This window comes from Electrophorus electricus, chromosome 3 (assembly GCF_013358815.1).
Source record: "Electrophorus electricus isolate fEleEle1 chromosome 3, fEleEle1.pri, whole genome shotgun sequence".
NCBI classification, from domain to species: Eukaryota; Metazoa; Chordata; class Actinopteri; order Gymnotiformes; family Gymnotidae; genus Electrophorus; species Electrophorus electricus.
In genome coordinates, this window is record NC_049537.1 from 13,344,268 (window position 1) to 13,369,269 (window position 25,002).

Consider the following 25,002-nt stretch of genomic DNA (forward strand, 5'->3'; position numbering starts at 1 on the left):
TTGGCGATGGAAAAAACAGATGTCCGCACTGTTCTTACAGCCGGCGCTTTTTTTCTTTTCTTTTCTTTTTTATGGCATGGGTGAAAATTGAACCAAAGGGAGCCCCCTGCGTTATAAAATTAAGGGGGAAATCATTTCCACATTCCTGGGACAAGGGGAGCAGTATTGGGGTGCCCAGTAAGAGGCAGAGGAACGAATGTGAGGAGGTGAAAGGGGAAGGACTGCCCACTGAACTACCGGTAAAATAACCAGAGAGAGTAATAGACAGAGAGCAGGAGAGAGGGATTGAGAGAGATAGAGAGAGTTTATCACCACAGAAGAATGGTCTGCCATGAAGGGTTTTGCAGTCTTTATTGGTGGTTCCCTGTTTCTTGCATAGAATTGTATGTTAATTTGTGTTCACCTATGAAGTCAGGACAGAATCAGCTAAATTCAATTAATGAACTGTAGTAAATTTAATGAATGTTGCATGGTGATGCATGGAGGCTTTACCAGCTGCTGAGAAATACAAATGCACAACATTGAAAAAAGGCTGAGAATAAATAAGTCAGGGACTCACAAAGTCATGTAGTATCATATAAATACAGAACATGCTATTGAAACTGCTTCTGCAATTCATAACATACGCTAATGCTTCGATAATCCCACTAGACCAGAGGCCAGGAGAAAGAAGTGAGGCTTTGTCAAGCCTACCTTAGCCAAATCTCACCAATGTTAAAAATGAAGGCGCCAAATCACCAACTAAACGAATATTGAAATTCATCCTTTAATATCCATTGTTGCTAAAGGGCAAATATAAGAACAGCCAGCTTTACTTTATTATTACTGTTAGATGCTTAGCCAGCTTGCAAAAATCGCTTGCTACAAAGGTTTTGTTGGCTGGGTGGTAATGAGGGACTTTCTCCTGACAAACAAGAGCCATATCAAGCAGCCAGAGCCCACCTACATTCAGTTGCAAAGCATAATTTCCCATAATGCTGACACTGTAGTGAAAAATGCCATATATTAACACAAGCACAAGTGCTAGCATAACTCCACCAGCGCAACTACAAGCTAATGTACTCCCACACAAACAGTTAAAGTTCTCATTATTAACATAAATGTTTTCATCATGTTTCTAATTCAGCATACCTACAAAATCGATAGTGCTCTGGTCCCTGGGTGCACAATTTGGGTTACATTTGGGTTAATTTTTGCATGGAGCTTTCTCTTGGATTTGCAGTGGGCCAAATAGGATTTTTGGAGGTGATTTAAAATAGCTGCGTGGCAAGTAAGGCCAGTGCAGCCTCCAAGAGGAAGACAAAAACAATGGCTATGTTTGTTTTCCTTCAGCCAGCCATTCTTTCATAGGCCTGCAGCTTGTCCACCCTCTTTGCAAAATGAATCACAAGCAGACAAGTTCTTGTCTGTCTTACATCGCTCACCTGCAGGTGTGGGTAAGGTTACGGCCATTCTTCCTCATGTCATTCATACAGTTGATTTGATGTTCAGATGGGATGGGAGGTGAAGGTGAACTGAGCACTGTGGTCCCCCATACACCATATCACCATGGTGCTGTGGAGGGGAAGCGGGACAGAACTGTGCACAATCAAAAATTTTCATTGAACCACTGCGGTATACAGGATTTGAGGCATGTCAGATCATGCGGCTGTTCACACACATAGATAGATACACACATAGATAGACAGCAGTATTTGTTTTCTTATTTGCTCTAAATATCTGCATATTTATATGTGGAAGTTTGATGAAGTCACTCATTATCAGTTTCCCTTTCTCTAGGATTATCTCACACCTAGTGGCCTTATAAAACCTTATTGGAAAATTACAGGGTGGAAGCATAAATTAATTTCTATTAGTTGACTTGCAATCTTACTTTGCATGGATATCTAACCAAAATACTCCCCAACAACATGATTACTGTAACCCAATCCCAGGATGGATACAGACTGATGTAGGTTTTGGAAAATTACAAGAAAGAAAGAAAGAAAGAAAGAAAGAAAGAAAGAAAGAAAGAAAGAAAGAAAAAGAAAAATCCATATATCTCTGTTTGTAAATATGTAATACAAAGTATATTAACCTGCTTAAAATAAACTAATTAAACAGTGTGGCTACTATACATGCAGTAGTGACGCTGAAGGAATATTATTTATTTGAAAATGTTGGAATGTCCCATAATGTATCGCTCAGTTTGTGTGATTGTGTCATTTACAGTTGAAACCTGTCTTTTTTGTTTATTTGGCTGGAAAGACCAGCTTTACAAACACCTAAAGTGTTCTTGTCTTATTTTTGTACATCCGGATACTTTAAAGAGTATGCACTGTTTCCAGTACACGCTGAACCCGCTGTTTTGCTGTGATCAGGTAGCCCACTCCTGATTTTCTCACGGTTGGACTACTAAGCAGTTTAGGGGAACGGGCAAAAGACTTCACACCGTACATGACAATCCGCCCACTCCAACTATCTGGACTTGCTATCTGCTTTGGTCAGTTCGTGGGGTGAAAACGCGTGTGATATGAACATTTGTCAATAGGGCAGCATAATCGAGGATATCTAAAATGGCTGTACTATTGACACACAGGGACAAGACCGTGTTTTCTTGTAATTAGAAATAGAAACATAACTATGAAATGCTAATAAACTATTTAGTAAATTAGAGCATGAGGTCATTTTATAAGTACGTATATAAACATTTTATTGTCTGTGAATACAGAGGAGTAGCATCTGTTCAGCAAGAGCGTAATCTAATGAGAGTTTGAACAAGGTTGAACGATAAAAAGCTGAATTAATTTGCTTACAATGAACAGCGGACAGGATTTGCCAAGCAGCTAAACAAATGAGGTAAACAAGAATTTCAGAGGTAGTGTAGTTTGGTTTCTTAAACTGATTCGAAAACAAAGCTTATAAACACAGCTCTCCCCTTATACTCCGCCCCCCCCCCCCCCCCCCCCCCCCACACACACACAGAGAGAGAGAGAGAGAGAGAGAGAGAGAGAGAGAGAGAGAGAGAGAGAGAGAGAGAGAGAGAGAGAGAGAGAGAGAGAGAGAGAGAGAGAGAGAGAAGGGACTCTGACTGTGATGTTCGTAGACACGCGCATTAAAGACACCCGTAGGAGGAGGAACCACAGGTCGGTCATTTATTTAGCATTTCTTCTCAACATTTCTCTTCTCAGTGGCGCACACCCAGTTGTTGCACGGAGGAGGGTCAGACCTCACTTATTCACTAATCAAACTGACTCTATACTAGCCTCGTCTTCTATTTACATTAGCGTCAGTTCACGATAGCGAACTTTACACTGAGCTTTGGTTGTGTAGATATGTTTCGATAGCAGAGATAGTCTACCACCTGGCTCTCTAACCAGTAAGCTTACTGTCGTCAACGTTCCTGTCACACAAGCGGAGTGTTTATTTCAGAATTTCCGAAGTTGCAACTGGAATGGAGAGACTACTTTGAAAGCATTTCTTCAACAGTTTCATCTCGAATATGGTGAGTTATACTGGTCTCACGTGTACTTGTTTCCTCTTTTGTGACAGTTAATTGGTAGATTCATAGGTTACCTTGTGGATTTTAAATGGGAATCTTGCGTCTATTCTCAAGACGCATCCACTTGATCAGTGTACCAGTTCGCTGGATCAGGGTGTTGTCAGGGTATACCGCCGTATTATCACAACAATGAAAAGGCAAACCGTTGCTTATAAATTAGTGTTAAGCTAAAAATAAATTACACTTAAATTTCATGCAGTGAACAAAAAAGCAGCAAAACAAGTCGCAGAATTACAAGTTTGTCTTGGTTGTTTTTTTCCCTGTTTGAGTTAATGAGTCTTAAATGAAAGAAAAATGTCTAAGTATGTTAACTCACATAAATACACACATTCATATTCATATTCATCTTATTCATTATCTTAAATTTGCATGCTTTTTTTAAACCGTCACTAGTTAATTAATTTCGTCACTACGAAATTAATTAAATTAGATCTTATTACCCTAAATTTATCATTCTCTAATCGGAATTTTCTAATAAAATGGAACACTTGAGGTAACGTGAGTTCTGATGAAGTGGTCCTGAAACAAAAATGTATGAATTATGGCATTTTATGTACTTAAAAATCCATTTAAAAACCAATTTGTATGTTTTGGATAATTTAAAAATAATAATAATATGGAAGAAAAATATATAATGGAATAGGCTGTAACATTAGAACAATTTTGGTTCATCAGATTATTTTTGATTTAATTAAAGCCTTCCAATTTCTTTAGCATAGTCTGTCTCTTAGCTTTGTCTGGAAGCTGTTATTTTCCCCCAAAAAAGGCCTTCATTTAATGGTGCCTTCATGGTCTTTGCTATTTTTGTTATTTTCATATTCTTATTTGATTGATTTATTTATTTATTTATTGACTGTATGTGTATGTGTGTGTGAGTGGCTGTGAGTTTATTTAAAAGTCTCACTTTTGGATAAGAATGTATATAAGATACATGTGGACACAAGTTGCTTCCATCACAAAGTTCGATGTTTATGCTGTTAGAAATAGTTTTGCTTAAATTTAAATTCAGGCAGATTACACCAAAATTACTGAGGTAATGTTTGAAACCAGGAAGCTAATAAGGTAATTTTAGGGTGCCTTGCTAAGCATTTTTCAAAGAAGACCATTCATACTCTTCAAGGTCTTCTCAAAACCCCCTTTTAAATCAATTTCACCCTCCTCTGGCCAGCACTCAAATCACTTTTGCACAATTACACATCCCCACCCCACCCCCCGATTCCATATCCAGAACACCACATTTTAAACAGCCTGAACTGCACAGAAAACTTCAGAAACAATAAAACAAATGCCAGTCCTTTTTGTTTTGCACTCATGGCAGATATGAAGCAGAAATGAAAGCTCTTCTGAATTCCCTGCTTTCTTTCGTGATTATATGGCAGCTTTCACAAGTCTTGCTTCACATGCATTTCATGAACAAAAATGGCTTTCCAGCTAGGGCAAGCATCGTGTATTGTCAGTGACATAACTATTCATTTTTAGCAAAGATAAAGTATGGTATAATATTAATCTTAAGGTAAAGCACAGTATTATAATATGATGGAATGTTCCTTTCCACACACAAATACTGACCTATGAATTAACTGTAGCAATGCCAGCCTCAGTGCAGACACAGGATCAAATATCTTCATTTTTCAGCAATTAGTAATTAATTTGAATTCCTACACACATGTCCCCACTAACCCAGCCCAGGTTGATTTTGATCACCAACAAAAAGCTTTTGGGAATACAGCAGAGGGACGTGTGCCTGGCCCACATGGCTGTGGGTGCTCTGCTGTTTCTTTCTTCCCCAGTATCAGCTTCATTTCGGGCCTGTTTTCCCTCATTCGGAGCCCCTTCTTTTCTCCATGGTTCTTATTACTGCTTCTAATAAATTGTGAATAAGCTGCCCAGGTTCTGGATGAGGGAGCGGAGAGTGTGGAGAATGCTTCATCCTGAGCAGCCCCAGCACCCCCCTCTTATGAAAACACAAATTAATTCCTAAAGTCCTCTGTAGCCAAAGGTTCCTGGAATGATAAATATTTTCATAGGAAGCACTGCTCTTCCTGACTTTATCGGCGTTCATTTCATTATTGGGCAGCTGGCTTTAACCCCTCGACTTCGGGCCGAGGCTGAGGGAGCCATGAGCTCCAGCTTTGCTTTGAATAGTCAACTGATCCTCAGCTTCCCGCCCCCAGATGGGAGATAACCTCAGCAGTAATGAGCAAAATATTTAGCTGGCTGCCCAATAAGGTGATGTGGAAGTCTAGTGAGAATTGACGAAGCGAACATGATATGTCGCAAGAGCTGTTGTTTTCAGTTATCACCATGCCACATCATCAGATGGTTGTAATAGTCGTATGCTTCTGTGTTCTTTCCTTCATTTCCTTCATTCATCAAAGTGCAGAGATAAAACTGAAAGATGAAATGTGACAGAAAAATTCAGCAAGTTAATACTTCTGATATTTCTTGGCTGGACAGAAAGATAAATATTTGGCATTGAGTTTACAAATCTTTTTACAAATCATTATAATTTTTTAAAAATAAAAAGGATGCAGATGTCTATTATTTTGTGAATGTCAGTCCAATTAAAGACTTGTGTCTAAGAGTGCAGCTCAGTTGTCTGTTGGTTCCTCTCAATGAGGGAAGGAGCAAACCAAGAGAGCCCAACGACAGAGAACTGAACTTTGTTCCAACATCTCTTTGATCAGAAATCTTTTTGATGTTGGTGTATTGTCCTAAAGCTATAACTGTGTTTGTGTCATATTATACTTGCTATTCTAAAACATTGATCTGAGCTTGCATGTTTATGGTGGGGATAAATTATTATCAGATAAAGGATAGGATTAGTTCCGTTTTCAGCAGTTGTTCTGTATGTTTTCACGTGATAACAGGAATAGATCACTATCACATATATATATATATATATATATATATATATATATATATATATATATATATATATATATATATATATATATATATATATATATAAATCCTAAACAATGTTGTACTCTTTCAATCTGTGTGTGTGTGTGTGTGTGTGTGTGTGTGTAAGTATGTAAGTGTGTAAGTGTATGTATAAGCTGCAGGTCTTTTCTGTTGTCCCCACGTCTGGGGGACTGATGTGATTCGATTCACCCATATACAAACACACACACACATGCTCTCAAAAGTGAAGTCCCTTCTATAATTCCCTTCTATATAATACAGAACTCATACCAGTCTGTCAGCATACAGCAGCTGTGTAAATATTAACGCTCTGCATCACTGTGTAACAAAGCTCGTTTTGTTTTGTTTTTTGCAGTGGTAACCACACCAGTACCCACACCAGCATTTTAATATGATTACTGTTTTGTTACTCCATTATTCTCAAACAGAAACATATATCAAATTTAGTAAATCAACGAGCACATCCTTATGTAACCAATAATACGTCGATTCCCTCCGTTTTGTTTTCCCTCTCACTTCATTCCATTGCAAAGGTAATGACATCAAAGCTCAGGGTCTTATATAATCTAAACAAATTAGGAGGCTTCATTTTATTGATGTCCCAAGCTGCTCTGCAAGTGTACACACGGCCACCTCCCAGAGGGCAAAATAAGCAGGCCGTTTTTCAACGATCCATGTCTGATAAGGTAATTAATCACTCAGTGATGGTCTTTGGCACATCAGAGTGCAAGCCAAGATTTGCCAGCCTGGAGCAAGAGCAAGCATGTCAGAAAAGTTGGTTGTTGATTCTCCTTGAAGAGAAGAGTTAAAGTTCACTAATCGAGGAAACGGCTTTTGTAATTTACTGTTTTGTGTTGCCTTTAGCATTTATGTATTGAAAACTACATAACAGAAGAATGTAAGTTGGAAGGTGTGGGGGGTGGGGATTGCCTGTGAATTTCTTAGAGAAGGTAAAAGCGATTCTGTGTGTTGAGCATTGCAGTCCTTTATCTTTTCCAGTCTGGTTTAAGCTTGAAGTCAAGGATCACTGTCCACCCTGGCCTGAACAAAATAGTGACAGTCTTCCAGATAGGTATCGTACACTAAGCTGTCCAACATAGTGTTAGTCATCTTTCATGAAATATAGCACAGAGCAATTGCTGCCTGAAATAAACCAGTATTTGGGGAGTGAATCTCGGTCCGATGGGTAGCACACACATCCATGCCTAATTGACTGTATCTCTGGTTCTCTGGCTGAGGGGCAGGCCCTCTCTGATGCTCTCTCAATCGGAGCACGCCAGATGTGTTACCTGGGAATGAGACCACCGCCTGACCGAACGGGTCACCCCTCCACTCGCATCAGATGGCTTCTGGGAGGTCCGCCAGCTGTCCCCGTCTTCTGACCTGCGCATCGGGGCATAGCTCTGTGGGGGAGCACGGTCTGCTGGCCGCAGGGTGGGGGTTATGGGTGCAGGGCTGCAGGGCTGAGTAGACAGCAAGAAGGCTGAATGCGAGGGGTCGATTTCAGGCAGGGGCTGGGGATCCAGGCTGAGATGGAGGGGGGTGAGGGGTGGGGTAGGGGTGTGCGTGTCCTTGAAAGCTGGCATGAAAGCAGGCTTTCTGCTTTCGGAAGCTGTCATGTGGAAAGGGGAGCCCACCATGGCAGTCAGCTAGTGTTACACACACATACATGATGGTGAGAGAGGTGGCAGCCAAGGGTGTGCGTTTTTAATAACAAGAGCCAATAAATTCAGAGGCGGTATAGGAGGGAAAAATGATAGCTTGCTGTGAAAAAAGACCCAGTTTTTCTTCTTTGCGTGTTGTATTGTTGATGTTTTAGGACGTTTCTGTTGTTTATCAATTTTTCTGGGTGGGCACTGAAGGCTAATGAACAGTAGCAGTTTAGTTAGAGTAAGCAATTAACTAATCAAAGTAAAACACACTTAAATGAGGGAGCTGAGATATATATATATAACCTCTGCCTCTCAATATGAATGCAAGATTTAAACCAGCCTAGTAGAACTGCTTCTAAAGGTGCACACCATGCAGTAATAAGCCACCTCTGCCTGTGTCTTTATTGTCACGGTGAGAGAGTTGTCAGGGTTCCCAGCTCTAGTGTTAATGAAATCCCCCGGCAGTGAGGTAAGCGTAGTGTATAAGTCATCTCAGGAGGCCATTACTGGGCCGTTATCGCCTCCCACATCTGCTCCCATTAGCTGCCTAAAGAGCAGACGTGTGCGGCCTGCACTCTTTATTTATGGGAGTCTGGGTTCAAAGGCTGTAGACGAGCAGAAAGCCCAGAGGCACTATGCAGCCAGGCAGCCACCGACAGCCAGTAAGTGTGTGTGGGTGTGTGTGTGTGTGTGTGTGTGTTTGTGTGTTTGTGTGTGTGTGTGTGTGTGTGTGTGTGTGTGTGTGTTCTGCATGTGTGTGTACGTGTTGTATCTCAAACTGCATCTTGGGTTTCAAACAATAACAGAGTATGATGTAGAACAGCAGTGAAAAATACTAGTCACCAGAAATGAGTCAAAGTGAATTGCAAGAGTCATGTCTGATCCTCAAATAATCCTCATTTCATGCAAAGTCCTCTTCATTTTATTTGAATCTGAAATCTACAGAAAACAACAAAATCACACATTTCCAGAAGTGGTAACAAAATGTTTAATCAGGTTACTCTGATATCACTTATAGTATTAGACCCATATAGTTAGAAAGAATCTTGCAAGAAACACAGCACTGACTAAATATTCTCAGTGTAAATACTGAATTATGACAGATCACATACTGGTCACAGGTGCAATGAAGTGCCACACTGTGCAATACAAAAGAAAACATGAGATGTGAAAACACATCCACTATAGAAATTAGAGTGTTTCCTTTTGCTCAAGGCAAACTCTAGTCACCCCAAACAAAATGTGGTGTATACAATGTATCACAGTTAAAAATCTATGGCTGAACACAATAAAACGGCATTGGTTGTTGACACAGTTAAAAAAACATTACATAAAGTTGAAAAAACCCAAAGCCTTCTCTTAGCAACATTTTGTGAATTTCTTTTATAAATAAGATGTCTTGTTCAACAAGTATGTCTTGTTTTATTTTCAAGGACACATGACAATGCACCTTCTGTTCATAAGGGTTAAATGAAAACATACTCAATTATACTGGCCTACATGAGCTATTTCTTTGCATTGATACCAGATGGCTCCTCTGGCTGGTGTCTGTGGACACATGGGGGCCACCGTACTTGTAGTGTTGCATTGTTTCAGTATGGTCCCCATGCCCCTGCCTATAGCTTTTTTGTAAATGTGACAGACCTCTTCTAACCCAGAGCCATATGTGCCCCCTTTTTTGGGTACATGTTCTGATTGAGATTTAGATAGAGAGATGGTCTTAGAGCAGCACATAAGGATAGCTCTATAGAACACCATATGGTGAAGTCACGGCGTCTGATTCACCTCAGAGTTAGCCTGTCTGCCCTTTTAACCTGGCTCATAATTCTCCCGTGAACACAACTCTCTGAGTGACTGACTGTCACACTGACATCTTGTTTGGTGAAGTCTGCTTTCAGTCCAAATGGCCAGCAAGTGAACAAATCTAACAGACGTACATGTTTTTCACCAATATAAAATGACACATGCCTAAAAATGAGCAGAACAGGTAAAGGACATTGATTTTATTAGGATTTCACTGGCCTCACCTCAGTTCTTGATAAACTGGAGATCAACAAGTGACAGTCTCCAGTGATGTACGACGCGAGGCTGTGTGTGGAAGGCGATACCCGTGAAACACCTCTGCAGTGGCACGGCCGGGGCTAAGGCCAGGTGAAGCCCACCGGACTGGCCCTGCCCCATGTGGGGTTTGTTTTAGCTCATCTTACCCCTGTGCAGGGCAGGCAGCCTGATCTTTCCCATGGCCCGCCGGTCCGGGCCGGCCACCGAGCAGGAAACACGCTGTGCATCACGGGAACTCAGGGAGGAAGTCAGGATTCCGTGCAAGCCGTGCCCTGCCCCATTCACCCCCCTCTCTCCACCACCACCACCACCACCACCACCACCACCACTCCCTGTTCCCATCTATGCTGACTCTTCTTCTCTCTGTTTACTGCTCTTGGCCCCTTCCAGAAGTCCCTCCCCACCTCTCCTTCTCTCTCTCTCTGGCAAGTCAGCAGGTGTTTTATTGTTGTGAAACGGTCAGAGGGTGAACCCCCCTGCCTCCTCAAGCCAGAGAAGAGCAGATCCTGCATGTTGATAACCAGCAGTTGCAGTGTTTGTGTGTGTGCATGTTTGTTCAGTACTAGCATTTCTCATTTCATAGTAGTATCTTTAATAATGTCAAGTACAAAATCACTTCCCTGTATTTTCTCCCTACATATTTTAGTGTAAAATATTTGCAGGATATTTACATGCGGTGTTCTACCTAAGCACTGTGACACATTAGATATCACTTTGCCAGTTTCACTTGTGTGTGATCACTCATATAAGGATCAAATTACTCAAAACCTCTGTTACCACATTCAACATTAATGGCTATATTATGTATGCACTGCTCATGCTCACTGAAGCAATCACATTATTGTTTTCTAATCTTAAATTTTATCATACAGTAGTAAAGCTGTGAAAACAGATCAAACTAGGATGAGTCACACTCACGTGTTATTAAAACTAGGGTGGGAGGCCTCACCTTCTAGTCTTGCCAACACATATCATTTATCTCATTTATGCAATTTGGACCTGGCACATCATAAGCCACATTATTTCAGCTATGACATAGTTAGACCTAGCTAATGTGCACACAAAACCAAAAACATTTTCACTATATTTCATTTGTCAATCCCCCTCACCCCTCTTCTCTTTCTGCCTTGCCCTTCTAGCTACTGCGCTTCAGAACAGTTGTTCCCTCTCATACTCTGACCCTCCTGTTGCTTACATTGCTCATTTGCAGAGCCTCTGTCTTGGCAGTCTGCTGTCGGATCAGGGGCCGCCACAGCCTGACCTGGCCAGATTGATTAACCCTGGGGGAGAGGGAGGTCAGGTGGGGTGGGGAGAAGAACAGTCTTCTGTTTGTGTTCAAGACAAACCTTTAACTTCAAACACCAAGTTTTTGTCTCTAGTTTGATGGAGTCAGGCTTTTGTTGCTTCCATAATATCTGGAAGAGATTGTATTAGATGTAGTTGCATCATATAGTGGAAAACGTAGACATCCCAGGTGGGTGGTGATGTCACAGTCATTCTGCCTATGATATTTGATGCATCAAAGCATCAAACAAATTGCTATGAACAGACAGTGGGCTTGCAACCAAAATACTGGTTTGGCTGGTTTGGGTGTATTTCATAGTTAATTGAATCAATGAATCAATGAATTCTCTTCATTGATCATTTCTCTTCATGATCAATGAAGAGAAACTGATGAGAGATCACAGGTAAAAAGGGTCAGTTTTACAGTGTCAGGTCTCAGCTCAAGTAAGACTCCACTCTGCTGTCCTCTATATATACTTTTATATATATATATAATTTATTTTTATTTTTTTTCCCCATTACCACACAGCTCTCAATTGTAGTGGCGAATGACATGGGGGTAATTGTGTTTGGAGTATAACAACAGCGATGTAGTGACTTGTTCCTGTCCGTCATTATCTGTCGAGCTGCTGACATGTCACGACGCCTGTGGTTTCCTGCCAAATGATAGCTGGGTCAAAAAGCAGGCCAGCGCATTGTTCTCATCCAGGAACACAATCTCACCGAGCAGGTTTATGCAAACAACCACCTCAGTGTTGTCTGTGTGACAGAATTCTAATTATGTAAACCTCAGGTGCCTTGAGCAATGCTGCTTGTTGCCTCTTTTATAACTGTAAAACAGGCAAACAAGGTCATGAACTCGTTATGTGCCATGTGTGGATCCAGGCCTCCAGCTGGCTGAGGACCATTACACCATACCCTACAAGGGGCCTATCAGCGAGGAAAAAGACAAAAAGGAAAAAGGGGTTGTTTGTTTTTTTGTTTTATTTATTTGGAGAAATGATGTTTTAGGCAATATATAACAGACATATTTCAATGTCAACATCAAGTTACATTTTTATTCCATTACTTTAAATCAACTTACAAGATATTCCACCAAAAGAGGTAAAGAAAAATAATTAAAACAAAAATGTACTGAAAGTCAAAATATCATAAAATTACTCATTTCTCTGTTTGAACTCTAACTCTAAAGTTCTGCAAGTACAGCAAAAGTTTTGCAAGTTTCTACAGAATATTATTCACATTATTCCTGTATTCTTTTAGTGTTACTATTTAAATTATTTATCTGGCATCACAGCAATATTAAGATTCAAGAAAAATGGCATATGGGTAGAAAATTCATATGTATTTCAGTTTCATAAGATTTCTCAAATCCTGATATGTCTCAGCTGAGAAAAATGTTCCATTGGAGTTGGCAATATAAAGTTGTTGTGATAAATTATGTCAGAACAGTATATATAGTATTATATTATTAAAATCAGCATTGGCCTCATAGCATTTCTTATATGTGGAGCTGCTGTTTTAGTGCATTGTGCCCAATTCTTTAGCAAGAATAAATTGAAAAACTAGGAAAAAAAGTATTCTAATTGTGCATCATGAAAATGTCTTCAGGCATTGTGATATTAGGTTTATTATATATTGCATGCCCCTACTTCATATAGGATTTATACTACCTTTTAGATGAAGGATGAATGAAATACAATTGTTGGACTCCAACATTTGGAGCCTGACGTGTGGGTTGGCAAGAGGCCCCGTTGACTCTTACAGTGATGGTCGGCACATGTTGTTCTCCTTAGGAAAGCTGATGGCAAGGGCCTGCGAATAGGAGAGAAGTGAAAAGTGCCAAACCCTCAGTGCCAGGTGAGATGTCCCATAGCACGTGCCTCACCTGTCCTCCTCTCTCCCCATAAATCTGCCCTCTATTATCAACAAATGTCCCGGAAGTTATTTTTCATCTTCAGTCTTATACTTTTGTTCCCAGGGGCTCTGTATCTCATATTCAACACGTCACGGCATGTAAGTATGTCATGTTTTAGCTGTTAACAGCGAACATAATTCACATGTATATTAAATTCAAAAGAACCATGATGGATTAAACAGATATGAACTACACAGATTCTAATGGTCTTTCCATTTGCAGCTGTCTGAAGTCCAAGTCATGGCTGCCTATGGACAGACCCAATACAGTCCTGCCATCCAGCCGGCAGGGCCCTATGGGCCCTACACCCCTCACACCCAGGGCTACAGTGTGCCTCCCTACAGTGAGTCTCCCACTTGCCATATGGACCATATGTCTAGTGTCTCTGTCTCTAGTCCTGAGCACTACACATTGATTTGTGAGTGTGCTGTACCTCTGTTGCGAGACACTTGGAACTTCTCCCAATGTTTTAGTTACAGACATAACTGAATAGGAAGCACTGTTTCATTTTTTATCAACACGGCTTGTTTAGGAGATTACACTGTCCACCAAGAGGTCCTTGGATTTAAGGTGTGTGAGGCCTCTTTGAATTTTAAAGATGAAGGATTTATTTATCCTCTTTCTGTCTTTGTTTAGATATTAAAACAGAGGATGGCTTGAGTCACTCGCCAGGACAAAGCAGTCTGCTTGGCTACACATCCAACTTCAGTGGCTCACCTCCTAGCCAAGCCATTTATAGTTATTCCCCACACGGTCAGTCTTATAACCAGCTCACTCACTATTTCTCCATTCTGTGTCTGTCTGATCTTTGCATGGTGCCTCACAGGCCTCCAGTCACTCTCCCCCTCCACTCACACACACTCTCACTCATACACAAAAAGCAGTAACTTGTACACAGACACCCACACTGTATTTCTTGGCTGATAGAAGCTGTTTGATAGGTGTTTTGTGAGGTCCAAGACCACTTCCACACACTTTTCCAGGTGCTGGCTGTGACCCATCCTGGACGCTCTGTCTCTAGTTCCTCTCTCTTTCTCCCTCTGTCTCTCTCTCTCCCTCCCTCTTTCTGCTCCCCACCACACCTGTTCCCCATTAGCTGCGGTCTGGGGCCCTGGCGTCAGCCGTCTCCCTCCCCTTTCTCGGGGGGTCAAGCCCTTCTGTGGCTCCCCACCACAGCAGACGTCCACTGGTGGAGTGTGTTTGTGTGGGTGTGACAGGCACAAGCTCCGGCATCAACCCAACGCAGTCCTACGTCCCATGACTCCCAACACCCTAACACCCCCAACCACCCCTCTACCCAGGCCAGGGGCATGTGCTCCTAACTTCAGCCCAGCAAGTTTTATGGCCTCACCATCACACTGTGAAATTGACCTTTCTCTGCCAGAGTCAAAGTTGAAGGGGCATTAGGATGTTTTTGCTCTTTAAGAGCTACCTAAATGGGTGAATGCAAACATGAGCACACTGAAGGAGAAAGGGATGGCCGAAGCCATGATGTCATTTTATAACACGCAAGAACAGCACACTGTCTGTAGTTGCCGAGAAGTTAATCAGGTTCTGAAGCTGTACAGTGTGATTTATTGCATTTTATAATCTAATTTGTTGGGGTCTTCATTTACTGTAATGTATGTTATTCTCACATAATAGATGGCTTTCTAATAGGTCTTGTTATTAGACCTTATGTTGTATTTTACTAGTTTTGTGTGATTTATACAAAAACTGTGACATATGACATGGTGTAGCATGAAATAAATAACCCTTTTCTGCATGTCAAAGGTCCCTCCCTGACTTTTACTGCTATGAAGAAAATGCTGCAGAAATCCTTGCCTCTCTTCTCCTTCTCGTTTTGAAGCCCTTTTGTTTGCTTCCTCTGAGATTTCTCCAATCTTTGGCACGGTCATTCATCTAGGGCAGATCTGAAAAAAAAGGAATGCAGAAGAAAGAGTCAGCGGAGGCGAGAGAGAGACAGGGAGAGAAAAAGAGAGAGAGAAAGAGAAGGAGTGATTGCAAGAGGAAGGGTCATATCTAGGAGCTGGGAGCCTGGAGCTTCGCATTCCCTCTGTCTGATATAGCAGTGATGGATTCTCTAGCTTCCTCTCTCCACATTTTCCCACCTGTATTGTTTTTTCAGTCATAAATCAGTCAAGATCTCTCCAGGCGGCGAACATTTTGCACACGCCTCTGCTGTGCTAGCAGCGCCACTGCCAGCCCAAAGCTACTGCCCGTAGCATTTTTCGTGCGTCGCCTTGTTTGTGTTGGAGACAGCACTTGCGGGGGAAGGGTTGGGTGGTGTGGATGAAGGGGAGGGGGGTTGGGGTAAGCACGAGCCGTATGGTGTGCGTGCCACAGACCATGCTCTTGAAGGCTGGCTATGTGCTCCCTTTCTAGGCAGCAGTATTTCATCCGGAATTTTCCAGGGAACCAACGGGATCGCAGGCTCAACGCCATTCAGTCCCGCGCAGCAGGTGAGCAGGTTAATTAAGGATGCGCACCACACACAGCGTTGGTCTGTATGTAACATGATGTCCAGCAAATCACTTCCACTCATTTCTAGAATGAAGCTGGCACAATTAAATTTAAAGGTGCAGACTTAAAAAATAATAATAATAATAATGAAAAAAAAAATTCACAGCAATGTTAGTAGAAAAAGATCATGCAAGTGTTAATGGAAGCACATTTTATGACTAGTAATCAGAAGTGTGTCATTTCAAGCCACACCACTGCAAAGTTTCCATTGTTGGGTCCCTGAGCAAGGCCCTTAACCCTCAGTTGCTTGAATTGTATTCAGTCATAATTGTAAACCGCTTTGGATAAAAGCATAAGCTAAATTCCATAAATGTAATGTCATGCATTGTATTGTTTTCATTAGGATTTCTCAGCATACTCCAGCTATGGCCAAAGCCAGTACCCACCATACTATAACACACACTACAACAACCCCTACCTCACAACAAGTAGTATCAGCCCATCATCTATCACCACGGCAATACCCTATCAGCATCCGGAACACACCGCTGTAACAGCCAGTCTCAGTCCAGAATCACACCCAGGTAACCCTCAGCTCCTTACCTAAAGGCAAGCCTTAAAAGGCAGCAACTGACATGTATAATAAAAGTTGAATAATGGTTACTTTACACAATGGTGTATAAATTTAGTTCTTAGTGATAGTAAAAATTTGTGTGTGTGTGTATGTGTGACACAACAGAGTATCATGCTCCTCCAAGCCCCCCAACCCCAGGAAAGGAGCAGGAAGGAGCTCCAACCAGACGGGGCTCAGATGGAAAACTGCGTGGGAGAAAGAGGGCCAATGACCCCGTGCCCCCACTGGACTCTGACATCGAGGTACAAATGCTGCCCAGTGTCTCTCTCATGCTGGGAGTACAGCTGATTCCAACACATGCTTTTCTTTCTAACCAGTAAACGCTAAAGCCACACATGTCTTTTATCAGTAGTGAATTCAGAAGGGGGGGGGGGGGGGGGGGGGGGGCATTCACTGTATGGCCTTCCAGATAAGAAAAACTGGCATTATCTATTATCAGTCTATCTATTATGGCATTATTTATTATCAGTCAGGACTGAAAGGAAGCCTTGACTCATCATATTTTACTGTCTACAAAACAACAGTATGAGATGTGTTGTTTTGCTGTAATCATACTATTAGATAGCAGTCGTTATTCACACTTTTTCTCTCTGTGTGTGTGTGTGTGTGTTTGTCTGTCTGTCTGTCTGTCTGTGCACATAGCGAGTGTTTATTTGGGACCTGGATGAAACCATCATCATTTTCCACTCACTCCTCACTGGCTCTTTTTCCACACGCTTTGGCAAGGTACAAACCTGTTCTCTTACTTTTGCTCCATATAATGGAATGTCCCCACCAACCTTACTCAGTTATTTGACACTAATTAGTTGTTTTGTTGTACTGGAGAGTGGTACTTAGTGTACTACAAGTTCTTTTGAAGCAGGATAATTATGAGTAATGCCTGTACAACAGAGCTATTGTAGCTACACGTTCTGAGTATTTTGTAAATTACAGTTGTATGCATGACATTGTTAGTACCATCCATGCAGAATTTGAATATCCACTGTAAAAATTACCTTAGTAGAGATAAATACATACTATGAGATATGAGATATGAAGATTTTAAAGCAAATTATATGATGTATGTAAATAATATAAGTGCCCTTATCATGATCTTCACTGTGGCTCACAATTTGAGGCCAGTTATATTTGACTGATAGAGGCTGATCGATGGAGTATGAGCCTTAACATATTGCTGAAAAAGGAAGTAGTTTATTCTTTCCTGTTGGTCCAACAATGTGTTTTGAGTTCCGACAATCTCTTCCGTATTTGACACAAAAGGAAGTTGAGAAAATTGGCATTTTACTGAACTGTACTGGACCATGCTTGATATGTGTAATGCAAAGTTTCTTACTGCTAGACAGCACAGTGTGTTTGTTTAAGCTCAGATTGTCATTTGTGCCAGCAAAGTCTTGAACACCTTTCCATGACAAGCCAAGGTTCCCAAGGTCATCACCATCTGAGTGTTGAAAGATGCTTGTTGTTAATGTTTTTTTTTTAAGCTTTGCATTCATCATCAAGTAAAATGTGCATTGTTTATCGTGCGAATTTTTGCTGAAGGCCACCTTTTTTTTCTAGTCCAACCGAGCCCTTCAAGCTGAAAAACTGCATATCTTGGTTGTTAGCTTAGCATTACGCTTAGCTGTGCCATTCAATCTTTGCAACCTACTTTGTTAAAGTCCTTTCTGCCATGTTTCCCAGTGGTAATTATGAAGCTTGGTATCTTTTATTAAACAGTCAATAGATTCCCTGTGATAAAGTCAGCTGGTTTTGGCAATAGATTGCAAGTAATTATTCTAATTAAAGGAAGAACTGCCTTATCCATACCCCAATCCAGGCTCCAACACCCACACCCCTTCTCTCAAGCCTTGCATGGGCGAAGTAGAGGGGATGGATCCTGTCTCTCATTCTTCCAGTTAATCTGACACTTACCTCTGGCTGACACCTTTATTCTGCATAAAGCACCAGTTAGCTACCTGCCCTGGCCTGGTACCAAGCTCCGTAATTACTCAGCTAGTGTTAGCATGCACCCTGACCCGTACCATGAAATTTATGTTAGCAGCTGTAAGTCATGTGATTGGGGGGGGGGGGGGGGGGGGGGGTGCTGTGTACGTGCAAGTGTGAGAAAGAGAGAAAAAAGAGAGAGAAAGAGACAGACTGCAATGATTAACAAACTAGAACTGAGTGATTGATGTAAAGGCAATTAAAGCAAAAAAACTATAAATACTATACCATCACTCCACACATACAGTGAAAGCAATTAAAGATGTCATTTTTATTCGTTAGTAAACTACTTATGACAGGCAGAATTAGAAGATAATGTAGTCTCTGTCATGTTCCAGGACTCTGCTAAAGCTGTGTCTTTGGGGCTGTGGATGGAAGAAATGATCTTTAACTTGGCTGACTCACGACTCTTCTTCAATGACCTGGAGGTGAGTAAAACTCTTCTTTTAAATTGCAGTTAAAACTCTGATGTATTACCTACATCATATACTGTGTGCTTCCACAAGAAAAGAAAGAGCAAAACTAACAGAAACTCAGGGGTTTTGCTCCACAACATGCTGTGCAATAGATGCAGTTTGAATGTTATGGTTAAATATTATTCAATCTTTATATTCATTGAAATATAAATCATACTGACCAAAAATAAACCCGGGGCCTTTTGAGCACCTCTGACTGGATCCGTAGCATTGTTTTTCTCTCTCTTTTTTAAAGCTTTTTTTCTGAAGCATTCTTCTGCCTTGTGACAAAGAGGGGGATTAAATTCTGCTTTGGAGGAGGAGTAAAACCTTGAGATGTTAATTATGGGTGTGTGGCCACCTCTGAAAGGAAAATTTGTCCTGGGGAGGAACAATAGCTCAAAATGGAGTGGGGTGGGAGAGAGAGTAATTATTTCGACAGGGTTTATTGACACCCCCATGCCTCTTTTTATGGTTTGTCCTTATTGTCGCCCGCACACGTAGTCACAGCTATTTTCCACTATTCAAATGCAATGGCCTCACTGATCTAATAACTCCATTCCCCTTGTCAGCTGGAGAAGCGAGAACTGCCATGGGTGAAATGGCAGCTAGATTACTTCAGGTTAGGAGCTTTTAAAGTTCAGACTTCAACCTTGTGATTGATGGCCTGCTAAGCACGCTCGTTCTGTGTCATTTTCTTTGGGTAATCAGTTGCTTCTAACATGATTCTTTCACTCCATTCATAAGTCAGAATCATAAAAATACACTTCAAAAGAAGAATCAGCATTCTTATGTTAATGTAAATTGAGATATTGTGGATTTCATTACATGAAAAAATAAGTTTGGCACTTTTAGATGATCTTACATGGTAATGTCTGAAGTGGCGTTGTGGACTGAGTGTTCATTGGGCCCAGCAAACAGGCTCTTGTGGTGTGAGGTGGATGATAGTCTCCTGCTGTGATATGAGAGTATTATAATTATATCAGAACTCGGCTGCAACTACAATCCATGAGCATCTGCAGATCGAGAGCGAGCAAGTATCACGTGTATGCATATGTGTGTGTGTGTGTGTGTGAGAGAGAGAGAGAGAGAGAGAGAGAGAGAGAGAGAGAGAGAGAGAGAGACAGACAAAGATGGAAAAAGATTGGAAAACCAGAAAAAGGAAGTCTAGCTTGAAATGACATCTGAAGATTCTCTTTGAATATTTGAATGTTTGAATATTTAAATATTGTAATACAAACTAAGTCTGAGATGACTGGTTCTTGTGATACTCTATGTTCTAAATATTGTAAATGCAAAAGGTGTGCCATATGATGACACTATTCTAAATGGGCACCTCAACCCAAATTTTTTTCTGGAATACAAATCACAACAGCAATCATGGTACAGCAGTTGGCAGTGGTACGTGCAAAACTGGTCAAGAGAATGGCTAATATGCATTGTTTATTAAGACTGTCAGATTTAGAGGGTGTCACTATCTTCTTCAGGAAGTGTTCAGTTCTTCTTCTTTTTTTTTTGTGTGTGTGTCGGGCTTTAGAGGCGCCTGAATGTCTTGGGTCTTTGCAGTTTATTTCCGCCTTTCTGTTGTCTTTTTTTCCTTTTAATATTACTGCCTGGATCGTTCCCTGAGGCTCAGTAGAGGGCAAACCTGCCTGTACACAGTACATCACTCTACCTAGCTGAAACACATCTACCTCTCCAACATATCTGCTTTCCTCTAATTTCACAGGAATGTGACCAAGTGCATATCGATGATGTGGCCTCAGATGACAACGGGCAGGACCTAAGGTAGGAGTTCCCCTCATAATGTCGGTATAGTCTCACAGGGAGACTGCTGTGGAGTGTAGAAGGAATTCCAGAATAAGAACTCTGTGCCTTTTTTCTCACTGCATACCATTTCCCTATTAGGAATTAAGTCGTATTGTTTTTAACATACTTGGAAGAGGTCCCTCTTATACATTACTGATATCTAATATGTGTATTAATCATACATTTTTAGATCATGTTAACAAAGTTGTCTATTAATTCCACACTGTCTTTTTAGATGCATGAGGATCTCATAGCAGCTTTTTAAAACTTTTTTTTCTTTTTTATAAACCAATAAGACTTCAATTTTACTGTGTACAAGAATAGCATAAAACAAAACAATTAAAGCTTATAAGTATCTTTTTTTAGACTACTGAGTGGAAGTGAGAGATCTGTCTGTGAACTGCCGCAGTGCCGCCAACCACTTTATTCAGCAGTACAGCAAATCAGATGGTGAATTCTTGGAAGGACCCTCACCTTACAAACCTTTGAAGGGTGCATTTGTGTGAAATTACACCCGCAGCACGTATAACTTTGGAACGGATGGCTTCCAGAGTCCAGCAGGGGGGGGAGCGCTGTGTCTAGGATCAGGCGTTCATGGTGGTGTGGACTGGATGAGGAAGCTAGCCTTTCGCTACCGGCGGGTAAAAGAGATCTACAACACCTTCAAGAACAATGTAGGAGGTGGGTGACATAAAATAACAATAAAACAAATAATTTTCATTCTTACTAATGTCACAATTCATTGCTATTATTATCATATCACAATGTTAAAATTTGGTATAGTTTTTGGAGTGACCATCTAAGCTGTAAGTCACTGGCTGTTCTGTGTTTTGATTGGCAGGATTGTTGGGCAGTCCAAAGCGGGAGGAGTGGCTTCAGCTGAGGCGAGAAATGGAGGTTCTGACAGATCTGTGGCTTACACAGGCTCTCAAAGCTCTAGCTCTTATTAACTCTAGGTGAGAAATAGTTACCATAGAAGGTGCAACATTATGGTACTTTAACAAATTTGGAGGACAAACATAATCTTTATGAAAAATTACTGGAATAGTTTGAATTAATTCCATTTTGTTTTGGAAACCGCATTGCATTAAAATCATCATTTCAAGTTTCTTATTCCATCTCTTCCTATCTAACCCTTAAATTCTATAATAGCTGAACTAATGTCCACTATTGCCTTTTTCAGACCAAACTGTGTGAATGTGATGGTGACAACCACTCAGCTGATCCCAGCACTATCCAAAGTGTTGCTTTATGGTCTGGGAGGTGCCTTCCCCATCGAAAACATTTACAGTGCCACAAAAACCGGTACATGACTCCTTCCTGTCCTGACAGAGAAAATCCATTCAGACCAAATTGGACTTGAATGGAATCTTGAGCTTTTTCCATATGTGATTTTGCTAGGTAAGGAGAGTTGCTTTGAGCGAGTGACTCAGAGGTTTGGGAGACGAGCCGTGTATGTGGTCATTGGAGACGGAGTGGAGGAAGAGACTGTGGCAAAGAAGGTAAGATTCAGTGAGACTGATTTTAATACCATACCCTCTCTGATTATAAATGTGGAAAGACTGAAAACACTTTCCAAATTCCAAGATAAATTCTATATTTCAGGAGTTGCTTTAGCAATTCAGTGTGGAAATTTGTTTAATCTGTTTTTTTGTTTGTTTATTTGTTTTGTGCATTATAGCCATTTTTAATCATCTTAATCAACATCTTAACTGTCACATCACCATTTGTGTGTCTTACAGAAAAATATGCCATTCTGGAGGGTAACCTGCAGGGCGGACCTGGAGGCACTGAGTCATGCACTAGAGCTGGACTACCTCTAGAGGGTGCAATCTACCCTATGTCACTTCGGCCTGGTTTGGTCTGGCTATTCATCCACACAGGCAGTCAACAGTAATCACATGGCCAAGCCAAAAACTGCAGGACCAGTCAGCAGGGAGCTGCAACTTACTGGAAATGCATTTGTTTCAAGTCAGTCCAAGAAAAGCTTTTTTCCCTCTTTTGTTCATTTTCTCCATCTGTGACAAACCCCAGTTTTATACAATGGAGCATTGCACTGAAGACAATGGCCCATCAAAGACAAGATTACTTTTTGAAAGACAGAAGAGTTTCAGTTTGTGTTTGTTGATATAAGAGACAAAAGTGAATTCAGGACAAATTTGGGCATATGAGTTGCGATGTGAAAACCATTTAGAATTAGAGTTTGGGAAAGAAGTATGCAAGTATTTACACTTGACTTTTTCTCTGAATTCACCAAGACTACAGTTGTTTACCACAGATGAGAACATATCCCGGTGTAGCTCAAAGTGTAGTCTTGGATAACCAAAAGTTTTGTGAGAAAAAAAGTTCTTAAGTTTCTTCTGTACATTCTGTTAAAAGTAGCATATCAGACTTTTTAAACTGTGAAATTCAGTAAAATGCTTTGTAGACAAATAAAGCACAATTGTGGGAATTAGCTCAGTAATTTAAGATCAGTTGGGAATTGCGTAGATCTAACAAATTTTGTTTGTATTTTGTTGTCATTGTTGTTAAATTGATTATTTCTACCAAAAATGCAATAACATTTTGATAATCTTTATAATCTAATTAATAATGATCCATTCCTTCAGATAAGCCTGATAAACAAATTTAATGTTTATGAAAATGTGTGATATTCCACTAAAGCTATTCAGTTACATGTGGAACTAATACATGCTTTCTTTCTATGAATTAAAAGTACTGTATGCTATTTAACAACACACCCTATTTTTTAAAAGCCAGTGCAAAAGAATGTGTTGTTACTAACCCTGAAAATAGCCAAAATATTGAAGCTAAATCTATTGCTCGAGTTGACAATCATCTACTTAACTTATGAATTTTTATGACTTCTTTTTTTTTGGTGAGGTAGTTTCTTGAGCACTACAAAATATCTCCTACATTTCTCTTCATTGATTTTCTGCACCATGGTGATCTGTATTATTTGTTACTGGATGTAAATTTGATTTCATGTTTTTTCGTATTAGCATTGCTGAAATTTCTATATGTGTATCTCTCCTGTATGGAAACAGTATGGTTGTCTTTTGGCTTGCATGTGCCTATTACATTGCCTGTCCACCTAGCTATAATTTGTATATATGGTTTTATTGTTGATTTGTTTCTATGGGTTTATTCTGATAGAAGAATAAAGATAAATTAATTGCATTTCATGTAATCTTGCATGCTAAGTCATTACTAGTCAGACTGAAAGTAAAACTTAATTTTAAACATTACGAATGTGGCTAGCTGTGTGGCAGAAATGGCTAAAGTCAAACTCTTCACTACATCTCATTTTGCTCCTTGTTTACTCATGTGCCCCTGTGGACATTTGAAGAAGACATCCATGTGATGGTGTCCCTATTGGTCAAGCAAATCCTGTATACTTTATATGTATAAAAGATACTATAGGCTCCCTTTGATATCCTTTAGCAAAGCCTGAAAGCATCCTTTTAAAATATAATCACTTTATAGTCATTACAATACACTAAATTACAATACACTATATCTCTGTGAAGGAGATATAGTTTTATCATTTTTCAGGTGATGTTATTTTCTCATCAACAGGCTGCCATGTTTTATTGAAAACAATACTGAAGGAAAACAAACAACAAAGCAAACCAATAAAATTGTATTCAAATTGCCAAGCACATTATTATTTTAAAAAAGAAAAAGTACAGAACACCCACACTCTTTTACAATGTAAATAAGTGTTAGAATGCTTTTAGTTCATCATCACAGCTGCTGCTTATTATATATTTTAGATTTGAACTACTTAAACCTTGGCATTGATCACACCAGTCCTCTTGGCTTTTGCTTCTAGATACTGAAACAGAAACTGCTTTCCAGTTTGCAGAGTCTTTTCTACGTACAGCACATTCAGTAGCATTAGCCAAAAAAATGTAGTGCTGTCAGTCAAAACTTTTTTTGTGCATTCATGCTAAATGTCCCCAGTCAGCCTCATCTCACTCCACAATGACAGCATGATGAAACCCAAAGTATGTGAAACTGAAAATAGCTGAAATTTAATAAGTGTGCAGACTTACACCACTGAACAATACGCAAAGAGCTAGGTCCAGTCTAGCCTGTGCTAGCCCTGTCCCAGTAGCAAAGTGATCTCAGTCCACTCACCCCACCTGAGAGGCAGACCACAAATGTAATGTTATCCATCTTAGAGAGAATCTCATGAGGAAATACGTAATGGAACAATGTTGCGATGCAGAGAATTGTGGGAAAGCTGTGAAGAAATGACTTGAAGACTA

General features: G+C 40.5%; 1 protein-coding gene across 1 annotated transcript; it reads left to right on the forward strand.

Moving 5' to 3' along the window:
* Positions 1–3,113: 3,113 nt before the first annotated feature.
* On the forward strand, positions 3,114–23,908 carry eya2 (EYA transcriptional coactivator and phosphatase 2). The gene is made up of 16 exons (XM_027000546.2): positions 3,114–3,484; positions 13,263–13,326; positions 13,448–13,482; positions 13,607–13,727; positions 14,021–14,137; positions 15,770–15,846; positions 16,251–16,431; positions 16,587–16,723; positions 17,124–17,207; positions 18,803–18,892; positions 20,649–20,707; positions 21,249–21,409; positions 21,570–21,684; positions 21,912–22,033; positions 22,130–22,230; positions 22,471–23,908. Exons 4-16 carry the CDS (start codon positions 13,625–13,627, stop codon positions 22,549–22,551), a joined length of 1,428 nt encoding a protein of 475 aa, XP_026856347.1. The 5' UTR covers positions 3,114–3,484; positions 13,263–13,326; positions 13,448–13,482; positions 13,607–13,624; the 3' UTR covers positions 22,552–23,908.
* Positions 23,909–25,002: the final 1,094 nt, after the last annotated feature.